Source organism: Aspergillus affinis (genome assembly GCF_023601865.1).
Source record: "Aspergillus affinis strain CMG 70 chromosome Unknown NODE_78_length_175604_cov_91_438064, whole genome shotgun sequence".
Classification (NCBI taxonomy): Eukaryota; Fungi; Ascomycota; class Eurotiomycetes; order Eurotiales; family Aspergillaceae; genus Aspergillus; species Aspergillus affinis.
Window position 1 is genome coordinate 43,134 of NW_026515859.1, and position 23,006 is coordinate 66,139.

At 47.5% G+C, this 23,006-nt stretch overlaps 8 protein-coding genes across 8 annotated transcripts; 4 read left to right on the top strand and 4 right to left on the bottom strand.

The window, feature by feature from the left end:
* Nucleotides 1-2,618: 2,618 nt before the first annotated feature.
* On the bottom strand, nt 2,619-3,530 carry KD926_010179 (terpenoid synthase; the record flags this gene model as incomplete). Its single annotated transcript, XM_053102697.1, has 1 exon — nt 2,619-3,530. The coding sequence occupies one exon, from the start codon at nt 3,528-3,530 to the stop codon at nt 2,619-2,621; it is 912 nt and encodes a 303-aa protein (XP_052953827.1).
* A 1,500-nt stretch (nt 3,531-5,030) lies between these two features.
* KD926_010180 (uncharacterized protein) lies at nt 5,031-6,985 on the top strand (the record flags this gene model as incomplete). Its single annotated transcript, XM_053102698.1, has 10 exons — nt 5,031-5,152; nt 5,214-5,227; nt 5,292-5,364; nt 5,426-5,757; nt 5,829-5,972; nt 6,068-6,282; nt 6,334-6,531; nt 6,604-6,631; nt 6,689-6,804; nt 6,902-6,985. The coding sequence occupies 10 exons, from the start codon at nt 5,031-5,033 to the stop codon at nt 6,983-6,985; spliced, it is 1,326 nt and encodes a 441-aa protein (XP_052953828.1).
* Nucleotides 6,986-8,347: 1,362 nt separating this feature from the next.
* On the top strand, nt 8,348-8,932 carry KD926_010181 (Rieske (2Fe-2S) protein; the record flags this gene model as incomplete). Its single annotated transcript, XM_053102699.1, has 2 exons — nt 8,348-8,608; nt 8,678-8,932. The coding sequence occupies 2 exons, from the start codon at nt 8,348-8,350 to the stop codon at nt 8,930-8,932; spliced, it is 516 nt and encodes a 171-aa protein (XP_052953829.1).
* A 2,046-nt stretch (nt 8,933-10,978) lies between these two features.
* Nucleotides 10,979-12,826, top strand: KD926_010182 (amino acid transporter; the record flags this gene model as incomplete). The annotated part of the gene is made up of 2 exons (XM_053102701.1): nt 10,979-11,469; nt 11,644-12,826. 2 exons carry the CDS (start codon nt 10,979-10,981, stop codon nt 12,824-12,826), a joined length of 1,674 nt encoding a protein of 557 aa, XP_052953830.1.
* Nucleotides 12,827-13,600: 774 nt separating this feature from the next.
* KD926_010183 (uncharacterized protein) lies at nt 13,601-14,974 on the bottom strand (the record flags this gene model as incomplete). The annotated part of the gene is made up of 1 exon (XM_053102702.1): nt 13,601-14,974. The coding sequence occupies one exon, from the start codon at nt 14,972-14,974 to the stop codon at nt 13,601-13,603; it is 1,374 nt and encodes a 457-aa protein (XP_052953831.1).
* A 1,549-nt stretch (nt 14,975-16,523) lies between these two features.
* Nucleotides 16,524-18,076, bottom strand: KD926_010184 (O-phospho-L-serine:2-oxoglutarate transaminase; the record flags this gene model as incomplete). Its single annotated transcript, XM_053102703.1, has 6 exons — nt 16,524-16,612; nt 16,662-16,752; nt 16,809-17,001; nt 17,050-17,722; nt 17,781-17,899; nt 17,970-18,076. 6 exons carry the CDS (start codon nt 18,074-18,076, stop codon nt 16,524-16,526), a joined length of 1,272 nt encoding a protein of 423 aa, XP_052953832.1.
* A 627-nt stretch (nt 18,077-18,703) lies between these two features.
* Nucleotides 18,704-19,179, bottom strand: KD926_010185 (uncharacterized protein; the record flags this gene model as incomplete). Its single annotated transcript, XM_053102704.1, has 3 exons — nt 18,704-18,812; nt 18,888-19,034; nt 19,100-19,179. 3 exons carry the CDS (start codon nt 19,177-19,179, stop codon nt 18,704-18,706), a joined length of 336 nt encoding a protein of 111 aa, XP_052953833.1.
* Nucleotides 19,180-21,607: 2,428 nt separating this feature from the next.
* On the top strand, nt 21,608-22,042 carry KD926_010186 (DUF4267 domain-containing protein; the record flags this gene model as incomplete). Its single annotated transcript, XM_053102705.1, has 2 exons — nt 21,608-21,802; nt 21,857-22,042. 2 exons carry the CDS (start codon nt 21,608-21,610, stop codon nt 22,040-22,042), a joined length of 381 nt encoding a protein of 126 aa, XP_052953834.1.
* Between the last annotated feature and the right edge of the window lie 964 nt (nt 22,043-23,006).

Below are 23,006 nucleotides of genomic sequence, written 5' to 3' on the forward strand. Positions count from 1 at the left end.
CTGCCTCTCAACTATTCCGCAATGGTGCTGGGAACACTCTCGCCAGGTATTCTGCCACGTCCTCCCTTTTCTCTCCAAAGTCACAGTTAGTATCCAGGTCAGAAATCCAGTAGTTCAAATGATATCCAGAAGTACCGAGTGGCCGTTCCACAAAATATACCGAGTGTTTAATCTCACTGACAAGTCTCCTCAGAATATGACCAGCCAGAAGCAAGAATTCCCCAAGCTTGCAATTGGCCGGAACGAAGCGCGCGGTGTCTTGAACAGCTGTAGTTGATATATTTCCTGTGAAATCACTCATGTCTGCGACATTGAGACCTGCGTGCGAGTCTTGAAAGCAAAACAGCATGGTTGTAGGGTCGATGTGAGGAGGAACACGTAGTGTAGTAGTGTCATTTTCATCTTCGAAGTAGTAGTAATATGGAGCAAAGAATTAGTTCCGTTTGCTGGTATGTTGTTCAGGGACTGAGGTAGGTTCATGTGCGAAGAGGCACAGTTAAGATAGCTCACGTGCATTCGATTACACTCCTAATATTCCACCTCACCGGTAAGTCTCCTGCTTCATAGATGATGAGAGAAAAATGGAAGGAACAAAGATATACCTCTTGCATATCCTTTGAAGCATTCACCAGCTCGTTGCCCGGTGCAGACCATTTCCCAACCAGTTCATAGACACCGTGCTGAAATCCCAGGGTTTCGTCCAAGTGTGTCATTCCGCGGACCTTTTCGTTGATATATGGCACAAATCGGGACTTGTTTTTTGCGCCCGAATTTGCGTAGTTTGCGGATTTATCTTCTAGGGGTCTTTCAAAGAAGCTCTACTAATTCAATAGTTAATTCTCCAAACAATGTCAAGAAAAACAGGAAATCATTCGGAGGGGACCAGCTAACCTTTGCAAAGCAATTATCTATGACACTCTGTGGGACGCTATGATCCCGAATTCGACAAGCTCCATAGGAGCTCAGAGCTTTGATGGGTTCTGCGTTTGCAGAAGCTCGAGTGCCTTTATCATCATCTAAAAGCTCAACATAGATAACTGATGGAAGTGGGTATAATTCTGTGCGAGACCCCAATTTTTGAGTAGAACCCGGTGCGAGATACGCGGAAAGCACTTTTCACCAAAATTTGAATGGCATTGGGGCGTTATGAACTTACTTCGATATATTTTAAAGCTACGTGACTTAACTGGCACTGCGCCGACACGTCAGACTCGGTCGAGCATTAGTCGGAACTTCACGCATCTGCTCCCCCCCAGGCAGGACAAACTGCACTATTTATTTCACTATCTCGCTAGAATTATGGAATTGTAGAAAATATGCTAAGCCCAGTATAGAAGAGACGAATTATCCAATATAAACCAAGCAGGATATCAAACAAGATGAAGTGATATTATTTGACGAGGACCCAGCTCTAGCCGATCTCACCCCGGAACTCAAAGCACATTGTTCTCAAAGTCCCAGTAGCACATTGGGAGCAAGCAAGTCAGCTTAACTTTATCTTCGTAAGAAGGCTGCAAACCTACATAGTGACACACCCTTGCATATCCCTTGCGTTAGAACAAGTCTTATTGGTTCTGTTCTCAGAAACCAGGCCAAATGCCTCTTCGACATGTAGGAATTTGACTCCCCAGAATAAGATAATTTTATCTTCTAAATAGCTCTACAGGCTTCTCAGTGACTGGTACCTTCCCCAACCAACCACATATTGTTTGTAGCATCCATCTGCACTTTAGCTTTGTTGTTGAAGAGTCGGTCAAACAATGATAGTACCTGTCGGAATCAACCAGCAAGAAGTAATATACATTGATACCCAAGAGGTCTGAGCCGACTGGCTGTAAGAGATGCATGCGCGGGCTTCGTAAATGATACACCCTTGACAGTGAACAACCTTGTTTTTTGAGGTTTCATGACTGTTTTTCACCTCATCAGTTTCGTGGGGCTGACGGTCTTATAGTTTATGCCCTATAAACGTTTACGCCGCGGGCATAAATAGATCCACGTCAACTGCAGAGTGTTTTGTCCTGACTTCTACCTTGAAAGATCTGCTAGTGAACAAAGCGCATATCAAAAATAAATCAATAATAAAATGATAAAATAAATAAAGAAAACCGAAAGTGCGGAAAGTCATAATTAAAAGCTCGATGCTATGGATTACACTGCAGAAATCGCAACTTTTGAAAAATATATCTTAAAAATCTAAAATTACGACCCACAGTGCTCTAAATAGCTAATTATTGTCGTATAAATATCAATTTCTTTACTTGAAAGTCAATCACTATGTCTAATGAACTCGCGAAGCGCTATTCTTTTCGCTTGATAGTTAATTAGTTTTTGAGATGACGTATTGTGCTCAAAAACAAGAAGATTTTCATATTTACTATAATTATTTATCTAACATATATCTCTGGAAAGGCTTCTAAGCTGGCTCCAATAGTCAACATTCTGTGTATAGATGTAGGATAGATCGCGGGGTTGGTAACTCTCGTAACCAGGGAGAGCGCTCCCGGGGCAAAGTGACAAACAGCTAGCAAGTAAAGCCCAGGATCAAATAAATGGAAGTTCAAAGATGTTGAAGTCATTGTACATATGGATAGCTCAAAAAATGAATCAAAAATGAATCAAGAGTCAAAGATCGCGAAATCCGATAGATGGTAGCGGTCACATGCAATATGGAACCCTAAGTAGCCTTGGATGAATTGTTCCACATTGTCTTTCCAACGAGGATACTTCGACAGAGAGGTGCGTAAGTTGCTCACACATTCTTTCAGTAACTCGCAGTGATGGATGAGCGACTCCATCGGCGAAACGGAATGTGCGTCAGCGTACTGATGGATGCAATTTTCCCTGTCATCCGCCAAGATTGATTCCTTGTAGAAAGATAGTATGTCGTTGCCAGCATCAATAAAGTCAATCAAATCTGGCAGGAGGAGGATATACTCGTCTAGAGTATCTTCTCCATTGTCGAGAGTTGGAAAGGGGAAGAAGGCAAACGCTTCGGGCATTCCTGATTTGAGCCGGAAGTATCGAGGGAAGCTCGGAGTGCTCGTAAGTGGCGTAATCTTGCCTGGAAGTTTAACCTCCACCAGATTAGCGCTGAGAAACTCAACCATGGATTTCAGGACCATGTCGGAGGCAAATCGGCCATAGAATTTGTTCATCTCCAAAGTAACGTCGAAACATAATTGGAGAACAGGATGGCTTTGTGGCCGCCCGAGCAGCAGGTTTTGGCAGAAGCTACCGAGAGGCTCGGTGATCTCTTCACTGAGATCGTCGATGGCAAAGAACATTGATGTGTACAACGTTGCAGCAAATTTGTTCTTGCCATGAAGGAAAGGAAAGAACCATTCACCACATTCGGCACTCCGTCTAGCAATGGCAACCATCCGCTCGGAGGTGAGGCCGTAACTCGCGAAATGTTGAATTATACCGTCTTCAATCGTAGCGTCGACTCTGAAGTCGGTGCGCCGTGTCAGAGAGACATCGGAAAGCAGCTCTTCAACGATCGAACGATACTCCGATTTCGATACCATATTTGACGACAGATGAAAGATAGTTTGTTCGCTCCCTTGGTAGAATATGTGCTCGGTCTTAACGATAACGATGAGAAATGGAAATAGATGAATGTAGAATCTGGATCAGCCAGGTCCTCAGTATCCGGAGACTTCTGGCTCTTTAAATATTGTGAATTCACCAACAGTACGCCTATCATGCTCTATAATTATATGCTGGATCTATTACATCTGTGATGTAATGTGGTGAGATCTGCTGTAGAAATCCGGAAATAGTTCGCCCCTGAAGCCTTCGACAAACATCGATTCCTAGGGTTACATAAGTCAGGATATAGCGTGACTACACTACTAGTTCACAGGAAGGTCTATGTACTCAAACAAATGTACTAGTAATATCCGGCTAAAACCGCTAATTATATTTTAGATGATGATGCCCGCACGGATTATAAACTTAATCTAGAGGCAATCTGAGCAGCTGAATGGCAATGACGGTATTCTAGAGGCGGTTGTGTGTATGTTTATGTCATCATTCTGAATCTTGACAGTATACTATCCCTGTCTTTGCCCCGCAAGGGGGATACGCGGCTCCGCTATGAATATGGAAGAATAATCCGAAACTAGGAGTGGGCTTGTTACTACGCACGTGGCTTATGCTAATACTCATAATTCTATGATGCTGATGTCAAAGGGTCTTGTTGAGCCAGACTTGAGTAAGAAAGAGGTCATCGGGTCCACAAAACCATGCTACAGTGTAAGGCTCATCTCACTCAGCTTACCGCCGTCAGCTTATCGCCGGTCAAATGGCGATGTTATTTCTTCAATTTGAGAAGTGTACATTGTACCGAGAATATATTTCCTCGCTGCCCGGTTAAACTATCGGATACATTGCCGGAGTCGGATGAGCCACAAGCCAGTCGGGTTGGTAATAACCTGCTATTGTACGCATGTATGTCTGAGCATAGTTCTTCATGATCCTTTGTTTTCTCCCTGGATTATTTGAGGTACCTACATACATGGGCTTCGCTTACCTGCTTGAGTGCTTATCCGCCGATCCGAGAATGACATCATTAGATAAGATTGGTAGACAGAGGTTTCCCGATAAGCTAAAGTCTTAGGAAGAGTGGGAGATTTGATATCAAATAAAGCACCGATCTGCCCCTAAGATTAAGCTTCGTATAACCAACTAACTGCACGATCTTAGTCAGCACCAACCCACTCCCACCAGTTTTCATCCAGTGTCTGGTCGTCCATCCCAATTTTCTGCCGGACCCCCTTACTTCCCCGCGGGAAACGGCAGGAAACGCCGATCTTTGTACCAGGAACGGGCAGGCGGTCAGGGTTTGCCGCGGGGCTCCACCCAAGGCTCGATCAGAATTTTTGCAAACGGCCGATGTCTCATCGCATAATCTTCAAGATGGCTGGGCTTGGCATATCTGCGTAAATTTTATTCAATTGGCTTGTTCTTCTTCCGAAAAAATCCTGTTCTGCAGACGGGCCGAGATCTATCAACTTTTTCCTACTATGAGTGATGTGGAATCGTATGCGGGGGATAGGAAGGATGCGGAGAAGGTGCCCGCAAAGGACCTCGAGCCGTTTGGCAATGAGGAGACGGCGGAGGTGAAATATCGCACCATGAAGTGGTGGTGAGTGTCGACTTTCCTCTTAGGGATGTGATGTTCGATCTGGCTAACCCTTGCATACCAGGCACTGTGGCATGCGTAAGTTCGGCTTTCCATAGGCCCTCGAACATGTCTGATCTCACGTTCTAACCCCCGCTGGCAGTCATGATTGCTGAGAATGTCTCGGTGGGAATTCTTTCTCTGCCGTCTGCTGTGGCCACGCTTGGGATGGTACCGTATGTACTTCGTTATGCTCTAAGGCTTCTAAGACGCACTCTTACTGACATGGGAAACCAGCGCTGCTATTATGATTTTGTTCATTTCGGCTCTCTCATGGTACACGGGTTATGCCATTGGCCAATTCAAACTGCGCCATCCTTCTATTCATAGTATGGGAGATGCTGGCGAACTCTTGATGGGTCGTGCCGGCCGAGAGATTTTCGGTCTCGGCCAGCTGCTGCTACTCATCTTCCTTATGGCTAGTAACATCCTGACGTTTAACATTCTAATGAATGTGCTGACGGATCATGGCACCTGTACCTTGGTGTTCGGTGTTGTCGGTCTGGTCATCTGTTTCCTGGGTGCCTTGCCGCGTACTATGGACAAGGTGTATTGGATGTCTGTTGCTTGTGAGTATGACCTGAATCACGTTGCCCGTGGTCTTTTTTGCGCAGGATCAAATGGCTAATATCTTTTTCAGCCTTCCTGAGTGTTCTCGTTGCCACGATAGTGACCATGATCTCTGCCGGAGTGGAGAGCAAAGGCCACATTCCTATTCATGCCACTACGGAAGTTAGCTTCCGCGAGGGTTTCCTGGCCGTGACCAACATCATCTTTGCATACTGTACGTTGAATGAACACGACCATGATCAGCAATCCGTTGAATCAAGATCACCCTTTTTGTGACCAGGGTAAACAATGCTAATGTCTCTCCCGCAGTGGCCCATGTTGCCTACTTCGGCTTCATGTCCGAGACGGAGGATCCACGTACCTTCAACAAATCCCTGGCCATGTTGCAAATCATCGACACCGTCCTGTACCTTGTCAGCTCAATGATCATCTACAACTACATCGGCCCCGACGTCAAGTCCCCGGCTATCTCGTCCTTGAGTCCTATCATGAGCAAGATCGCCTGGGGACTTGCTATTCCTACGGTTCGTTAACTCTCACATGTTGCCATCCCTTCAAAGACTGACCATGAATAGACCATCCTCTCTGGTGTCGTTCTCGGACACGTTGCGTGCAAATACATCTATGTGCGGCTCTTCCGGGGATCTGACAAGATGCACCGCCGCGACCTGGTGTCCATCGGATCCTGGGTGGCCATCTGCCTCTTCGTCTGGCTGGTGTCTTGGGTTGTCGCGGAATCGATTCCGGTGTTCAACGACCTGCTCAGTTTGATCGTACGTCTAGACCCATATTGCCTTTCTGTTACGACTTTTAAGATCTCCTGCTAACCCATAGTTCTACGACAGAGTGCGCTTTTCGGAAGTTGGTTCAGCTGTATGATTAATCCTGCTCCCTGATATTAGCCGATATATACTGACCTGCACTCAACAGTTGGTTTCCCCGCCATTTTCTGGCTGCACATGAACCGAGGCGAATACACCCGCAACTACAAGAAGATCTTCTTGACGGCTCTCAACATCGCCATCTTGGCTATCGCGTGCGCCATTGTAAGTCCACACCTAACTCCCCTGTTCCATTTGCTCCGTCATACATTCATTTCCTTCCCCTGTTGTTATCTTGACAACCCGCTGACCCGTATCTTAGTGTGGATTGGGTCTGTACGTCTCCGGTGCCGCTATCCACGACGATTCAGGTTCCAGCAGCTGGTCTTGCGCCAACTCCGCCTAAATTTAGGCCAGGAGTATTTACAACCTACCTATTCACTAGATGGATATAAATGATGTTCGATGAGATAGATGAAGGCTGCATCTACCGGCTGGATGCTACATTTTGTTGTTTTGAGTACCCAGAAATTCGTTATCATCGCCAACCTTGATGGTGTGAGGCGTTTCGGCTCCGTGGGAGGGCCGTTCTCGTTCGTTAGTTTTGCATCAGAGGTGCATATGCCGGTGTTTGTTGTATATAAGTTGAAAAGTTTGAGTTAGATAGATTACTTATAGTATAGGGAATTATATGCATCATTACATTATTTTTTAGCGCGTGTGTTTGCTGATAAAGTCTATGGTTGGATTTAGTCCGATTTCAAACTCGCGCTACGATGCTATTCAGACGTTCTCCTACCAAAACTAACCATGTATAAATATTATAGGGTGTTTGGCAGTGTCACCCGAGCCACCAATACTAGACATTCTTTTACTTTAATCGCCTCAACAACCGACAGTCTTCGAGGACATGATAAAAAACTCACATGCATAAATGCAAGTACCGTGCTCTTTCGAAGAGATTTATCGTGAGCCTAATGTGTTAGTGCAGCACATGGGTAGCCTTCTAGCCATCTATCGGCCAGATAGTGATCGCCGCATCATCGGCCCTCCTTCAAACGCTACTATTGGATACGGGACAGCTCCCCGCACAAGAGATTGTCTGAACGTCAGATTCGACGTGCTCATCTAGCTGAAACAGGGCCGGCCAGGACTACAACCATTCGTGCGTAACTGTATCCCCAAAATGGCAAAACCATCCGGTTCAGATAAGAGAGTTGTGTTGTTCGAACTAACGCAGATAATACTCTTAGATTCAACGCCCCGAAAGTTTCTCGGAGATACATCTTATCCCAGATCACCATGCCTCGAGTTATAGCAACAGTAGGTGGGCCTTTTTGATTGAATGGTTCCTGGGTTTGAAGAAGGCAGCAGTGGACTTCCTCATGTGCTTTTTCTAGGCATCGAAACGGTCATAGAGAGAGATACAAAGTCTTGGAGAGTAGAGCCAGCCTGCGTGTCTCCCCGCCAGTCAATAGAGGATCCCATCCTTGGGAAGCTTTCTTCCCCTCTTTTCCATATGCTGTGTTTTCCGAATAGGTCAACTTGTGGCACCTTGTCTCGGCGATTCCGAGCTGTGACATCTGGTAGACAACATCCATGAAAACAGACAGCCTCAGGCATCAAGGCTGACCATGAAGGAAGCTGCTATTGGTGGAGACCCCACACTGGGCCCACGTAGCTGGACCCGCTGAGTCAGCACTAAACCCGGGGCAATGCAAACCAGCCAAACTCCCGCCCGCATTTCTTCCTTCTTTCTTCTGCCCAAATGAACGCGTTCGTGCAGCAGTCTAGAGGGGGAGCCTGGCATCTCGCTGGTCTCGCTTCTTCCTTCCCGGACATTCAATCACAAGATGATTCCCCCCTGATCAAACCACACTGCAAAGCCTTCAGCATCCCCAAGACCAACAATGGGCCCAGCAGAGACGACAAGGCCCCAGTCCCAGCCAGCCTGGATCGCCCCGGCCGGGAGCTGAAGGATCAAGTCCTCGTATTTAAATATAAGGGGAAATTTCACGCCATTGATCATGTGAGCATTCCCCCGCGAACCCTGTAGGGCTATCATGCAATAAAAGGCTGACCGGGCCTTGGCCGCCAGCAATGCCCCCACTCGGCGTTTCCGCTTTCACGGGGCAGTTTGTTTGATATTGAGGATTTTGGTATCACCCTGAGTGCGGGGATCACGTGTCCTCAACATGACTGGTCGTTTGATCTGTTCTCCGGGCAGGGAGATCGCGGGAACTACAAGCTGAAGGTTTGGGAGGTACAGCTGCGGGATCCGAGTGCGACTGACGGGGCTCCTGAGCCGGGTGATCAGGAGGTTTGGGTGAGGCGGAAGCAACGGATTGGGTAGATGGTTTGTTTTCTGGATTTTTCATGTTGAAGAGGGGTTTCTAGAAGTGCTGATCATAATTGTGTGCTTTGGGTGCATTGTACATATAGATAGAATGGTGGGTTTGCACCCAACGGTTATGTGAAACGATGACCGAAATGTTTGGTCATACTGCATGGCATTATAGATTTTAAAAAAATTTGGACGCCAGCACCTGGTGATTTGTTCAAGATGTTCTTGGAAATTCGATCCATGCGACTGTTGTTCAGTCAAAATCCCAAACTCTTATGGAACACCAAAGGAGCTGCGCTGCCATAGTATCCTTGCAGTAACATCATGTGAGACGCGACCTCCAGGCTGGTTCGTGCCAATAGGAATTAAGCACATTTCCATCATAAAAGTAGCAAGGGTCGATAGATTAAGTTGCTGTTAATCTGTGGAGGAAGCTTTCCAGAAGGACAACCCTCCCACGCGGTTCAAGATCGCTTAGCAGCGGCAGTTCTTTTCTGTTGCCGTTAAAGTGAAACGAGGATTTATTTAATCTCTTGCGCCGGGACATTCCCTTCGAGGGCTGAATGTAAACCAGAAAGTTCTCAAGCCGTAAATGCGATCGGCCCATCGCAGGTTCTGACCGAGTCTCGAAGACAGGATCCATGCGATGATCGATGGTTAGAAAGGGCAGATGGCAGGCCATCGGCTATCTCCGGGTCTCGATCTCGGCTCAAAGGCTCGAACATTCTGGCAGTTGACAGTTGACAGTCAGATAAACATGATTTGGATTGTCATGGGTGAACGAGGTGGCTTGTTCGGAAATTGATTGTGATCGATGTACCGTGGAAGATCAAACTGGCTGAATTTAATTAGTGAATATTTGGTGGATAGAGACTACTACAGTTTCAGGGGGACCGAGTGCTTGATCGTTTTTTTTTTTCCCTGATTCTCTTTCTTTTTCCTTTTCTCTTATCTGGGTTTGCCCCGTATCGCTAGCGCCCTTTTCTCGCCCGTCAACGCCCCTGACGCCGTGGCGGTCTTCTCCGGCACACTCACGCGACGGACACTGCGAGGATGCGAGATTTTCACACCCCTGCTGTGGTCTGGGTTACGTACCCGGTTCTTTGAACTGGATAATGCCTCATGGTATAGGCGGGGATGTGGCGTGCTACCTGAAAGTGGCCTAGCGAGGCTGGGACGGCACAGGAAATGGGTTAGCGGAAGTTATATTATCGACGGGGGTCTTGGGCTTTTCTGGAAGAGCCAACTGGGATTGCTCGGCTTACAGACGTCCAAGATAAGCGTCTTGGCCAGGGAAGCCTCTCTCATCAGTTGTGCCACCCCATCTTGCCACCTGTTCTCCGTACTCGACGGGCACGGATATTTGGATTACCTTTGATGGGACACATTCCCCATGCAAGCAAGCAAGTACTCTGCCTGCACCCGAGAGGGGCACTTCAAGAGGGAATCACCATTTACTATTTAGGTAGTAATAACTAATAACTAATTACCCCCAAATCCCCGGGTCCAAAGCTCCGCCACATGGAACGCTAGCGCCTTCCCCAGTCGCGGGTTGACTGGCTGGACGGACTTAGGGCTTGGCTAACAACGCTGGGCCATGGCTCTGTCGACCTATCCTACCTCAGAATACGACGCCGTGAACTGCACTCATCTTTTAGCTGCAGGAGGCGGAAAATTTCAATCGGTCCTTGACTAGCGTCGCGTATATAAACATGGATCGATAAATCTCGCGCTATCTCCCACTTTTGGTTTTTATCTTCACCATCTTGGGATAACGGATCCCTGTGAACGTTAAAAAAAAGAGATAAGAGAGAAGCGCTTGAACTCCTCGCGTATTTCTTCCTGTTTCTTTGTTTATCTTCATAGCTTCCTTGCCCGTTCTTTCATTCCACACGCAGTCCGACTCTCCCCCAGCGTCCCGAGTTCTGTCCTTTGCGCCATAATTCCCCACGCGTCGCTCTCCGAACTAATCCAATGCGATTCACCCCCCAAAAGCTGTGACCGTCCATTCTTGCCCGATTTGTCGCATCGCGAAGCCCATTCCCTCTCGCCAAAATGGCACCCAAAGAGGAGTTCGACCCTAAATCCCACCCCTCCACCTCTACCGATGGCGTCAGCGTCGAGGTCGGCGAGAGTATGGGAGGCCTACAGCGCCGACTCAATAACCGCCAGATTCAGCTTATCGCCGCCGGTGGCTCGATCGGAACTGCCCTTTTCATCAGTATCGGTGGCGGTCTCGCCAAAGGTGGCCCGGCCAGCCTGCTCATCGCCTATACCCTGTACTCCGGCGTACTCGCCCTCGTGAATAACTCCATCGCCGAAATGAATACGTATATGCCTGTCTCGGGCGGATTTATCCGTCTCGCCGGTCACTGGGTAGACGACGCCCTAGGCTTCATGGCCGGATGGAATTTCTTCTTCTACGAGGCCCTGCTCATTCCCTTCGAGATCACCGCCCTCAGTCTGGTCATGTCCTTCTGGAACTCAGAGGTCTCGAACCCCGGTCCCACGGCTGGCGTCTGTGCGGCGGTGATCGCTTGTTATGCGTAAGAACGACTTCCTGGGGGACTTTGCGCCCCTCTGCCCCGGCTTGCTGTCATAGCGCTGGGCTCTCCGAGAATTAATCCTCTCACTCTCCCCTCTTCCTCCCTTTCCTTGACCGCTGTTTGGATGGGCCGGAAGCTATTCTGGTAATATTAAACTGACCCTCGCATTCATAGCGCACTTAACATCGTTGCCGTCCGATTTTACGGAGAGGCCGAGTTCTGGCTCTCCGGAGGCAAGCTGGTGCTGATCTTTATCCTCTTCGCATTCACCTTCATAACCATGGTCGGAGGGAATCCCCAGCACGATGCCTACGGCTTCCGTCATTGGCAGAATCCGGGCGCATTCGCCACATTTCAAAACGAAGGCGATCTAGGACGATTTCAAGGCTTTCTCGCCGCACTCTTCAGCGCTGGCTTCACTGTCGTCGGTCCCGAATATATCTCGATGGTCTCCGCCGAGGCCAAGCGACCCAGCGTGTACATCAAAGCCGCCTTTCAGACCGTATACTACCGGTTCTGTATCTTCTTCATCGTCGGCTCGCTGGCCGTCAGCATCGTCGTCGCATACAATGACCCGGCCCTCGTGGAGCTCTACTTCGGCAGCGGCGGCGACAGCAACAGCGCCGCTGGCTCTCCCTACGTCATGGCCATGGAGAATCTCGGCATCACCGTGCTTCCCGATATCGTCAACGCCCTGATCTTCACCTCCATCTTCTCCGCCGGAAACACCTACACCTACTGCGCCACGCGCTCGCTCTACAGTCTCGCGCTCGAAGGCCGCGCGCCCCACTTCCTCCGCTACTGCAACAAACAAGGTGTCCCGATCTACTGCTTCTGCATCGTCATGATCTTCCCCTTTCTCTCCTTCCTCCAAGTCGGCAGCAGCTCCGCCACCGCCATCACCTGGTTCGTCAACCTGGTCACCGGCGGCGGCATGATCAACTTCCTGGTCATGTCCATCACCTTCCTCAATTACTACTACGCCTGCAAGGCGCAAGGCGTCGACCGCAAAACCAGACCCTACTACGGCTACTTCCAGCCCTACGGCGCCTACATCGGCATCTGCGTGCACTGCATCATGCTTATCTTCTACGGATACACGTCCTTCACGCCCTGGAGCGTCGCGAACTTCTTCTCGAATTATACCATGCAAATCGTCGCCCCCTGTCTCTTCATCTTCTGGAAGGTGTTCAAGAGAACGAAGTGGGTGAAGCCGCACGAGGTCGACCTCGTCTGGGAGAGGCCTGCCATCGACGCGTACGAGAACTCGATCACCACGCCACCTGTGGGATTCTGGACGGAAATGCTTCGTCTGGTCGGGATTCGACGGAGAAGATCAGGTTCGGATGGTGAGTGAGTTAGTGAATTAGCGAGATAGTGGGAGTGGAGGAGGAGGTGTATCTATGTATGGGATGGGGCTTTTGGTTTTTTTTTTTTTTTTCTTTTCTTTTCTTTGCTCTTCGTCCACCCCGAGCTTGGATATGAGGAGTCGGTCCAAAGTACTGTACATAGTTCCTCCTGCTTCATTGTGGTGGGTAGATCGGACTGGTCCATTCTGTGTATGTATGATACAGTCGAATCTTTTTATAAAGTCAACGTTTCTTGTATGAAAGATATCTTGCTCACGTAGATGGAATATTCTAGTCTCTTACCCTGCTAGCTATTGGTTCGACATAGCAGTATGGAGAAATCTCTCGCTTGCAGCACACGCTTTATAATCTCGATTACGATAATTCTATCGTTTTTTCCTGCAAGTCCAAGAAATAAAGCTCGCTGGTCCGTCGGAGAGTGAAATCTCACTTTATGCCGCCATTTTCCCACCTCCTCTGACGTTTTGTGTAGTATGTACATGGGGTGATCACGAAACGAGTATAAGAGCATTACTAGAATAAGCATAAATGGACTATATAGCCTCATTACCAGGTCCAGACGGAGTCATTCTGTCAGAAGATACGACGGCCACATTTCAAAAAATTGTTCTGTCGACTCAAGTTTCAGAAGATCTTCCAAATAGACACCCGATACGCATATCCATTCTGGCAACAATCGGTCGCTATTTACATTTGCTTGTAGAACCGCAGCCTCCCCAAACGACATCACCGGGGGTCCGTATTCATACCGACTCAATATCTCAAAAGTTGCCCCTGACCGCGCGAGCAGGCCCGCACAACTCCACTCCATCCATTCTCAACGGCCCACAACAGGGGCTGTTCAACATACGGTGCTTGAGGATTGTAAACCAAATGAAAACGTGATGGTCCGTCGTCGTTGACCATGGCGAGGTACCGATCATAATCTTCTTTTGATGCCAGAGGGTTTTGGCCGAGACGTCTCCTTCGCGCACGTGTAAGGACTGTCCGTATTGTCCTGGATGTCGTACTGAAGATGTGCAAATCGCCAAATCCGAGATATTCACCGACCATCTCGAGCAGTTCCACTGGAAGCTCTCTATTCTGCTAAAGCCCCCAGAGAAACGATTAGCTTCGAGACTACCAGGTCTAAATAGTTGATGTGTAATGGAAGACTCACCGGGCCCAGACTCCGGTTGGACAACCAGTTGCATTTCTTCTTCTTCCTCCTCCTCCTCCTCCTCCTCCTCTTCTTCTTCTTCCTCTTCATCATCATAATCATAATTATCATCATCCTCTATTTCCTTTCTTTTTTGTTCTTGTTCGTGTTCTTGCGGAGGACTTGACTCTTGGCTGTGGACCTCGTCAGGGCTCTGCCTGGCAGTCTCCCGAGCTTCATCTTGTAATTCTTCTTGGGTCCACAGTGGTCGGTGGCCTTTTTCTTCTTTTGGCGGAGTGTCAACTTCTTCTTGGCTATCGGTCCAGAGCTCGGCGCGGCTAGATGTAGGAGAATCTTCATCCCCCGCATTTGCACCCTGGACGTCCTGAATCCAGTCCTCGACATTCGCCTCAGCTTCCATTTCTACATCACCATCAGCTTCCTCTTCTAACTCGCCCTCGTTAGGTAAAGCATCAAATGGTTCTAAAACAATCCGGTTGCCGTTCCTCCACCGAATGTTTGGCGGGTCACCTGTTCTATGACTGAGATTGCTCTTAGTTGAGGTGCTTGTTGTCTCGTTATCCATATCATAAGTCCGGTTGAACTCTCTATGGATATCCTCTTCTGGCCTGCCAGGCCTCACCGGCTTCCCCTGTGCTTTCATCCGGGCTAAGAACACCCTTTTTCGAGCCGTGAGTGCTACTCGAACACGTCTCACTAACTCCAGCCCTCTGGCTTCATATAACTCATCCAAGCCCTCTGGCTCTCCATCAATCTCTCTTGCTATGCTTTCGAGTTGGCTTTCGAGATAAAAGTTCACGCGGATTCTATTCACGGTTAGCCGCAAGTCCAGCAGGAGAATGTTCAAATCATAGAGTCCTTCTAGCAGTAGCTCGAAAAATTGATCTCTTTGGCTTTGTGTCCATCCGAGTCGGGTCCAATTCCAGAACTGACGTTCCCGGGCTTTAGCGGGCCTGGGATATAGTCGACGCGGCATTTTCACGATTTCTTGTTTGAGGGGCTCAGGACCGATAGAATTATAATGGCCAGTCAAATCAGGAAGGTGGTGCAGTCGTGGGCTTGGGGGGATTTTCCCGTTTAATACAGGCAAAATTTCTTTGTCTATGCATGTGGATAACTTGCTAAAAAGCTAGCTATCTGCCTACAGTACGTGTTTGTCCTTTATACAAAAGGACTGCTTTATTACGGAAATGAGTGACATGTATCCATGGTTCTAAATTGATTGTTCTCGCCTACTACAAACAGCGCAAAAGAAGTCTAACTTTCATAACAATAAGATGTCGGTTTAGTTTGTTATTACCTTTTTGACAGATATTTAGATTCTAAGCAGGCCCTTGCACGGACTATGACAGGTTCTGGAGTTATTCCCATCTGCAACACTAGCAACTCCAAAATATTATCATAGTGTATGCTACTGGATGACATGTGACCAGGTATAGAATTTGATCACTCACTACTTAGATTAAGATTCGTTATCCTGCTAGACACTTCTACTCTCCACAAGTTTTTGGTTTACATCTTGAAATCCAACACAGTTTGAAGGTTTATGTTCATACTTCTACTTAATTCCTTTGTTTGCGCGAGGTTGACATTCCATTCTGAATGCTTGTGAGCCACTGTGAGATCTTTTTCGCTTTCTTCTTTATTCGTCTATCAACTCGCTTATGGCTATTGAGAAGCAAATAAAACAAACACGTACCCTGATCTTTCAAGAAATCATAATAAAACAAAAATAAATAATAGGTCTTGCAATCATGTTGTGATCACAACATATGGAACTAGGCAATACCATACAGACAAAGAAATATGAAACCTAAGTTAGTTTCTTTAGTACAATTGTCTCGTCAACGTGAAGACAGGTTATCATACATTCATGAATGGCTCTGGTAGATTAAAAAAGAAAGAAAAGCAGATACCAAATCAATGGACATTTTGACTGCTAACATTCAACTAGTGTGTCTTTGTTTCTCTTAGGGCTTTGCTATGGTGAGACTTTTCCTTCTAATTGAAGTGCCGCATTGCTATTCTCACCTGACACAAAGGGCTTTGAATGAGTCTCATCCGCACATACAGACGCACGCAGAGGACAATGGCAGCCGCGACCGTCGATGCCGTCTGCGCATCCACAATGAGACCCACGTAAGTTCTCCTTCGCTAGTTTTCCATCATCGTCGACCGTCGCTGGCAGGCTGCAGGTCTGCCGACGTGGTGTGCTGGTGACACTTTGTGGTGAAGTTCCAGACGACATTGTAGGAGTTTGACGAGTTGCTATTTCCCGGGTTGTCGCAGAGGTTGAACTAAAACCAGTGGTCGAGAGCAAAGCATGATTGTTATAATGGATGGGGGTGTTAGTCTTATGAAATGGCCAGGTCTATAGGAAAACCTTTTTCTGTGTGGGGAAGTCTCTCTTTGTATGATAATAAACACGTCATTCATTTCAAATCTCTATTTTAGTTGGTATATCCCAGTGTTGAAGCCATTCCTGTACCAAAAATGTTAAAAACCAAACATATTGCGGACGCCGTTTATGCAGTTGTCGCGAACTCCTTCAAGAATGCCACCAATTGTTGAACGCCAGCTTCAGGGATGGCGTTGTAATTCGAAGCACGGATACCTGTTCTTCATTAGCATGTCACGGTGTATCGTCAGGAATCTCTACATACCTCCAACGCTTCTGTGGCCCTTAAGACCGAGCAATCCTCTATCCGTGGCGCCCTTCAGGAAAGCCTTCTCGGCCTCATCGACGTTGCCGCCCTGGTACTGTTAGTATGTTTTTATCTCGCGTGAAAGGGGCTTGATGTAATATATACCTTGGTAACCCGGAAGCAGACGTTCATTCGCGAGCGAACACTCTTGTCGGGGACGACCTTGTACACGTCGGGGTACGCATCGAGCGCATCGTAAATCGAGTTGGCCTTCTTTCCAGCCACGGCCTCTTGGCCTTGAACATTGTCGGGGAAGTTGGCGAGAAGCTTCTTCAGGACCTGACCAGCCACGAAGACACTGCCGATCGTTAGCATTGGCTAGTGAAAGACGGAAAAGTAGACTTACTCGAAAATGCTGAGGGTGTTGTACAGACTGTTGTTCTTGGCCGTAACCGCGTAGTCCAGGATCGTAGGGGCAACGGGGAGTCCCACCCGACGAACAATATCGAGCTTAGCCTGGCTCAGAATCGACAGCAAGCTCTTCTTGATAATTATGGGCGTAATACCCGGCAGACCCAGGTTCTTCTGGGCACCGAAGAACACAATCGAGAAGTGCTCAAAGGGAATGCGACGCGAGAGGATCGTCGAGGAGAAATCTCCGACCACGACCGTCTGGTCATCCGCGGCCTTAGACTCCAACGCCTTAGGGAATCGGGGAAACTCAACGCCATCCACCGTCTCGTTCTCGCACAGATACACCAACGCGGGTTTCTCGCTCAGCGTCCACGTCGACTCCTCGGGGATCTTGCCGAACTTGCCATCGTTGATTTTCCGTGCGTCGGTCGCAACATTCACATTGCTTGTGCTCAGCAGGCGCCCGGCCTCTTGGCTGGCCTTCGCCGACCACGATCCCGTCACTAGGTAGTCCAGGCGCAGTTCCGATTGCACCTTCTGTTGTAGCTGCTTGACGAGCTCCTCCTCGCTGATCTCCCCGTTCTGCAAGATCTTCTGGCGCTGGTTCTCGACCCAGATCGCAACCGAGTTATACAACGTCGCATCGAACTGTCCCGATCCACCACCTTCACAGCGTTAGCCATGTGATCACCCAAACAGCAGGAGGTCAAAGTAAAAACACACCTTGCATGATCAAGACCTCATGAGTGTCCGGGATGCCCATGAAAGACACCAAATCGGCCTTCATAGTGTTCAAAATGTCATTCGCGATCCCGCTTCGATGGCTATGCTCCGCGACACCCCTAATCAAATCAAAACCGTTAGTTGAATCGCACGCGACATTCGAGATTCTTCTCCCCGCATTAGACTCACAGTCCGGTGTCGTCATAGTTCTGCAGAGCCTCGGCGGCCTTAGCGAGCACATCCGTCGGCAGGGCAGCGGGCCCAGCACCAAAGTAAACAACGTCTTCTCTCTTCATCTTGTCAATTGTGTTGTGCTATTGAGAAACTTGCAGAGGACAGTAGACGGCGGGGAGGAATGGAATGAAAGTGGGCGGGAGAATCAGTGAGTCAATCCATTCTTCGGAGGGCAAGTTTGTCCGCCTTCAGACGCCGATTTCTGGCCGAAATTACAAGGCATATCGGGCGGTGTGGCTGTTGCAGACGGGCAGTTTCCGACCGCCTAGGCCTGGTTACTTTCATTGACTGCCCTTCGATGGCGTGATCCCGGATAGCCCGATCGGGGTATCCTTACTGCCGGCAGTACCTTCGGTCCCGCCAGGTTATTTACGCTCTATCAACATATCCACCGCCTACTTCAAGCAGATGTCTCCTGCCCAGAACCGCCCTAACTTGCAAGGTCCTTGATGGCCATGTTAGGAGATATAGGCGTTTGGAAGTTGGGAATGAAGGATTTGATGTAATATATGCTTGTACTCCAAGTCATCATAGACCTGCCTTTGCATTCGCATCACAGTACAGGGAAACCTATCATAGGAGAAAACCCATACCAAGGCACAAAATATATCCAACCAGCTAAAAGCAAGATTGGACATCGCATCACCAACTTTGAAGGTCCGTTGTGCTCTATTTCCCAAGCGGAAAAACTACTCATGCTTTTCATTCTTAATTTCAAGCTCATGAGACTCGGAAATAGGCGCAGGTTGAAGGCCGGGATCTTCGTCAACCCTCATAGCCCAGATGCGGTAGCCACCACTATATGAAAACAAAAACGGAGAGATTAGCCTTATCTGTGTGTTGGAAATGGAATGCTGGAGGAATTGGTCTTACCCCGTGGGGAGATGCTCAAAATGCTGTCCATCGATCTCGACATGATCTCTTTCGTGAATGTTAATCTCCTCGGTCAGTCGAACGGGGTTGCGATAAGGAGGATTGTGCGAGTGGGTGAGCCAGAATTTGACATGATGAGGGTCATTCCTGAAGTTCAGTTAGGCTTTTATACAATTGGCATGAAAGAAACAGGAATGGTTTAGAGTACATACTCGACAACATCGTCCCAAACGATCTTCCATTTGTGGGTGACGTCGACGGATCGACTGCCATTGGGATGAGTGATCTTCATGATTGGAAAGCTGGTGAAGTGGGCTTTGTGTTGAATTGAAGGCTAGCCTTCTGTCAAGAGTACTGCACAAGTTAGATTGTAGCTAGACTTTATGGGTGAGTCCTCGGTACTGATGAACCAACCTCTGGAGGATATAATCGTTGGGTTGTCCTGAAGTCGAGAACGCGGGAAATAATGTCAGTCTTTATAGAGATCCCCTCTCTTGTTTTCTTACTTTTTATAAATGATTAAAAGGTAAATTCAATGTCAAAAGTGTGTCCTGTGTCATAGAAAGATGCCTGCGAATTACCTCATGTTTGTCTCATTGTTCAACCAGAACCAAATTACCGTTTGTCATTGAATGCGTAGGAATCTGGGAGCTAGTTAGAGCTCATGGTATAGTAGCCAATTCGACAATGATATTGACGAATCTGTTGCACGAAAACAGATGAGTTGGAAAACTGTCTGATACAAGGATAATGTACGCCGGCTTGCGGTCAGAGCTTCAGGCCGCTCAATATGTAGCCTGTCATTAGCCGGGATTAACGATCAATTGCAAATTCATGAGATAGACTGACGTGTATGCAATGCAATCCCCGCGCTAAGCAAGTTTAGCTAACGAGATATCGATCATCGGAATGTCTTTTAGAACGACTACTAGATTGAAAACATCCAGATATGCGCCACTCATACCATTTGCACTAAGCCACTTTATCCCTGTTTCTACTATGCCCAAGAAAAACTGACAGATGCCATGTAAAGATTATCTCTGCAGATCACCTACCAAGATGGCTCAAATGAAGCCATAGGTCTTCTGGAAACCCCGCACATTGTGTTTACAAGACGCCTAGACGAAGCAAGATGACGGGTCGGCCTCATATATTCTAAATTCATCCAGGGCGCATTTAGAACTTCAACCTAAGAAGTACACGAGCAACAAAACGTGTTGATATGACGCGCATGTCTATGTAGGCAGGCTACCTTTGTCCGATCCAATCGGCAATTCTATATAAAGCAATACTCCGGGATGATGCTTAAGATGAAGTAATGAGATGTAACATCCGTTGGTTCCGATCGAACAGAATATCATTCGGCCCCCGAGCATTGGACTCCATGCTCTGGTTGTGCCAGTCAACTCGGAGCTATGTACAACTGGTGTTGATTTGCGTTTTTCAACCTCCTATGTCATTCTTCTCTCGTAATTTTATTATCGGATCTTTTTTGAGATTCGATGCCTTTTCAATGACCGAGGAGGGTTGTTGACAAAGAACATGCAGGCCGCGGGAGATAAAAAAAGGTGGACATAAACGTACAGAATCTAAAGGCTGACGAAGAAATTGAAATTTAGGCAACCTACACGATATAGAATCATTCAGCTAAATGACAGAAAAACAAAGAAGAAAAAGAACAGAAGAAAGGAAACAAAGAAGAAAGCCCATAAAAGCAAATGGGTAAGAGCCATGCCAAGCCCCATTGAACATTGTTCCTAGAAGGGTAAGATAAGCCCGAACCCACCAATGTATGTACCTACATCCAGCAGGGCTATTGAATGTCTACGACATTCCATAGCTTTATCTCCTTATCTTAGTAGTGTCATATATGAATCTACTTTCAAGACTCAATTCCAAGTTGAAAATGGAATGGCCTTTTTCGCAACTAGAACTGTAGCCGCCAGATATTGTGGATGGCCCTCTTTGCTTGCATGTTCAATAATCCCTTACCTGCCACCGAGAAATTCACGTGGGGTACTCGAGCGCCACGTATCGGTCTCCAGATCGGTCGAAGGAGGCGAAACAGCATCTAGCCAATTTTGGGGATGTAATGCAATAGCTCTTTTCTTCCAGAAGGATCGCTGAAACAATGGCAGACGGGCTATGGTGCCTAAGGTGATCACACCACCGTAAGGAAAAGGCGGGCGCGGCGTCCCGGGCCGAGAGGGTCTTCCCGTAGGCCATCGTTGTCCAGGCTACACTGTTGAGGGCACCCCGAGTGGTTTGATTTGTCAGAGAGCCACGGTGCCTAGTTACAGATACACCGGGTCGAGAGCTGCCGTTACCGTAAAGTCGCAGCCGGAGCGCAGGCTTTCCCCGCGCATCCTAAGTAGAACAATGACAGTGATGATCAAATGGTACGATGGCAATCCTTCGAGTTGGAAATCTCTTGGTAATATTTTTACACACGGTATGTACACGGTATGCAAGACAATCACAGTGAAGTTCAAACAGTAAGATGCTCGTCAAAGCCCCCCGAATTCTTTGGGGTTTTTTGTTCGACTTCAAATTGACTCGGGAAAGCCCCCCCTGCACGACTTGTTCTTTATTTCGCGCACTCCCCCGTAATCCTAGTCTTCCCCCTCTTCTATTTCTCCCCTCCATATATTTGTAATTATCCTATTCTCTCGCCTTGCAATCAACACTTACCAATCTGACGATTCTACCAAAACGCAATAATGGCAATCACCCTCACTCTATTGTCCACTAGCCGAATGGCGGGCGGAGTCTTATTCCTCTTGGCCCCTAAGATTGCCGCTGCCAATTTCTCTCTTTCATACGGCCCATCTTCGAAGGTTCTGACACACTTGGTCGGAGCAAGAGACCTTATTATTGGGGCTCTTTTATTCACTGCTCACCAGGAGAAAGACAAGGTATGCCATTTGTTGTTCTTACTATGACCTCGCTAATTTGGATCCCTGGACCAGCCCAATGGTACCCGAGAAGTAAAGCGAGCCTTACTGGCAGGACTGGCGATGGATGCCGCGGAGGTGATCACAAACTTGATCTGCTATAGTAGCGGGGAGCTTTCAGCGGAGCCACTCACCATGCTGGGTGGAGGTGCGGTGGTATCCTTCGGCCTGGGACTGTACAATTATCTGACTTTGCCTTGATGGAATACTATTGTGCTGTATTTACAGATTTCACCTTCCATCTAGAGAGGTTATACTGAATTTACTAGAACTATGGGAAAGATGGTATGATTATCTGGCATCCTTTTGAGAGACAGACACCTATAGTAGCAAAAATATGTTTTATCTGATACTAGAAGAACCACTGAGGTAGAATTGAACTCCGCAGGTAGAAATATTAGTAGGCATACATGGAACGAAACCTCATGCACGAATCATTTTTGCTCTAGTCATCTTTCTTTAATCCGATCAACGCAGCTACGCTAAGCTGATGGGTTTGTTAATTAAATTAGAGTTAGAGAAAATGAATACAGTCGATGATAAGAATAAGTCCTGCATTAGTTCTTGACATACTACCAGCGAGGTTTTAGTGTGAATCTTATGCCAGTAACTACCGGTATAATAATTGCTTACAAAGCGCATAATCTAACTAACTTAATTAACTAGTTATTGTGCTTTTTCTTATCCACAGGCTGGCTTCTAGGCTTACTACCTTAACTTTCGTCTACTTGGACTAATTATTTCTTTACTCAGCTCCTGCTCAGTAAGTAACCTATTCTAGACACTGTGAGGCTTACTCAGTAAACTAAAAGCGGCGAGAGGTAAAAGTAAGCCGTGTAGAAAACCCGGTGCGTATGTCTCCGCGAAGTCTCCGATCTACAGAATAACCTTCTCGGAAAATGCATATCCGTGGATAATCTTGATCCTGACGTCTGAAACCCCTGACCCTGTCCCGATGGAGACATATCGGAAAGATTGCGCATGTTTTGGAACCAGTAAGGGCTATCTTGTGGGGTGTATATCGGGTGAATCCGAGGATTGCGAAGTCTTGAGAAGAATAATGGCGAATCATAGAGATGAATAAGACATTTAACTTCAAGGGAGGAGTGGCGCAGAACCTTGGGAGCAAATAAGAGCACAAAACACGGTAAAGGACCGAAGCTAG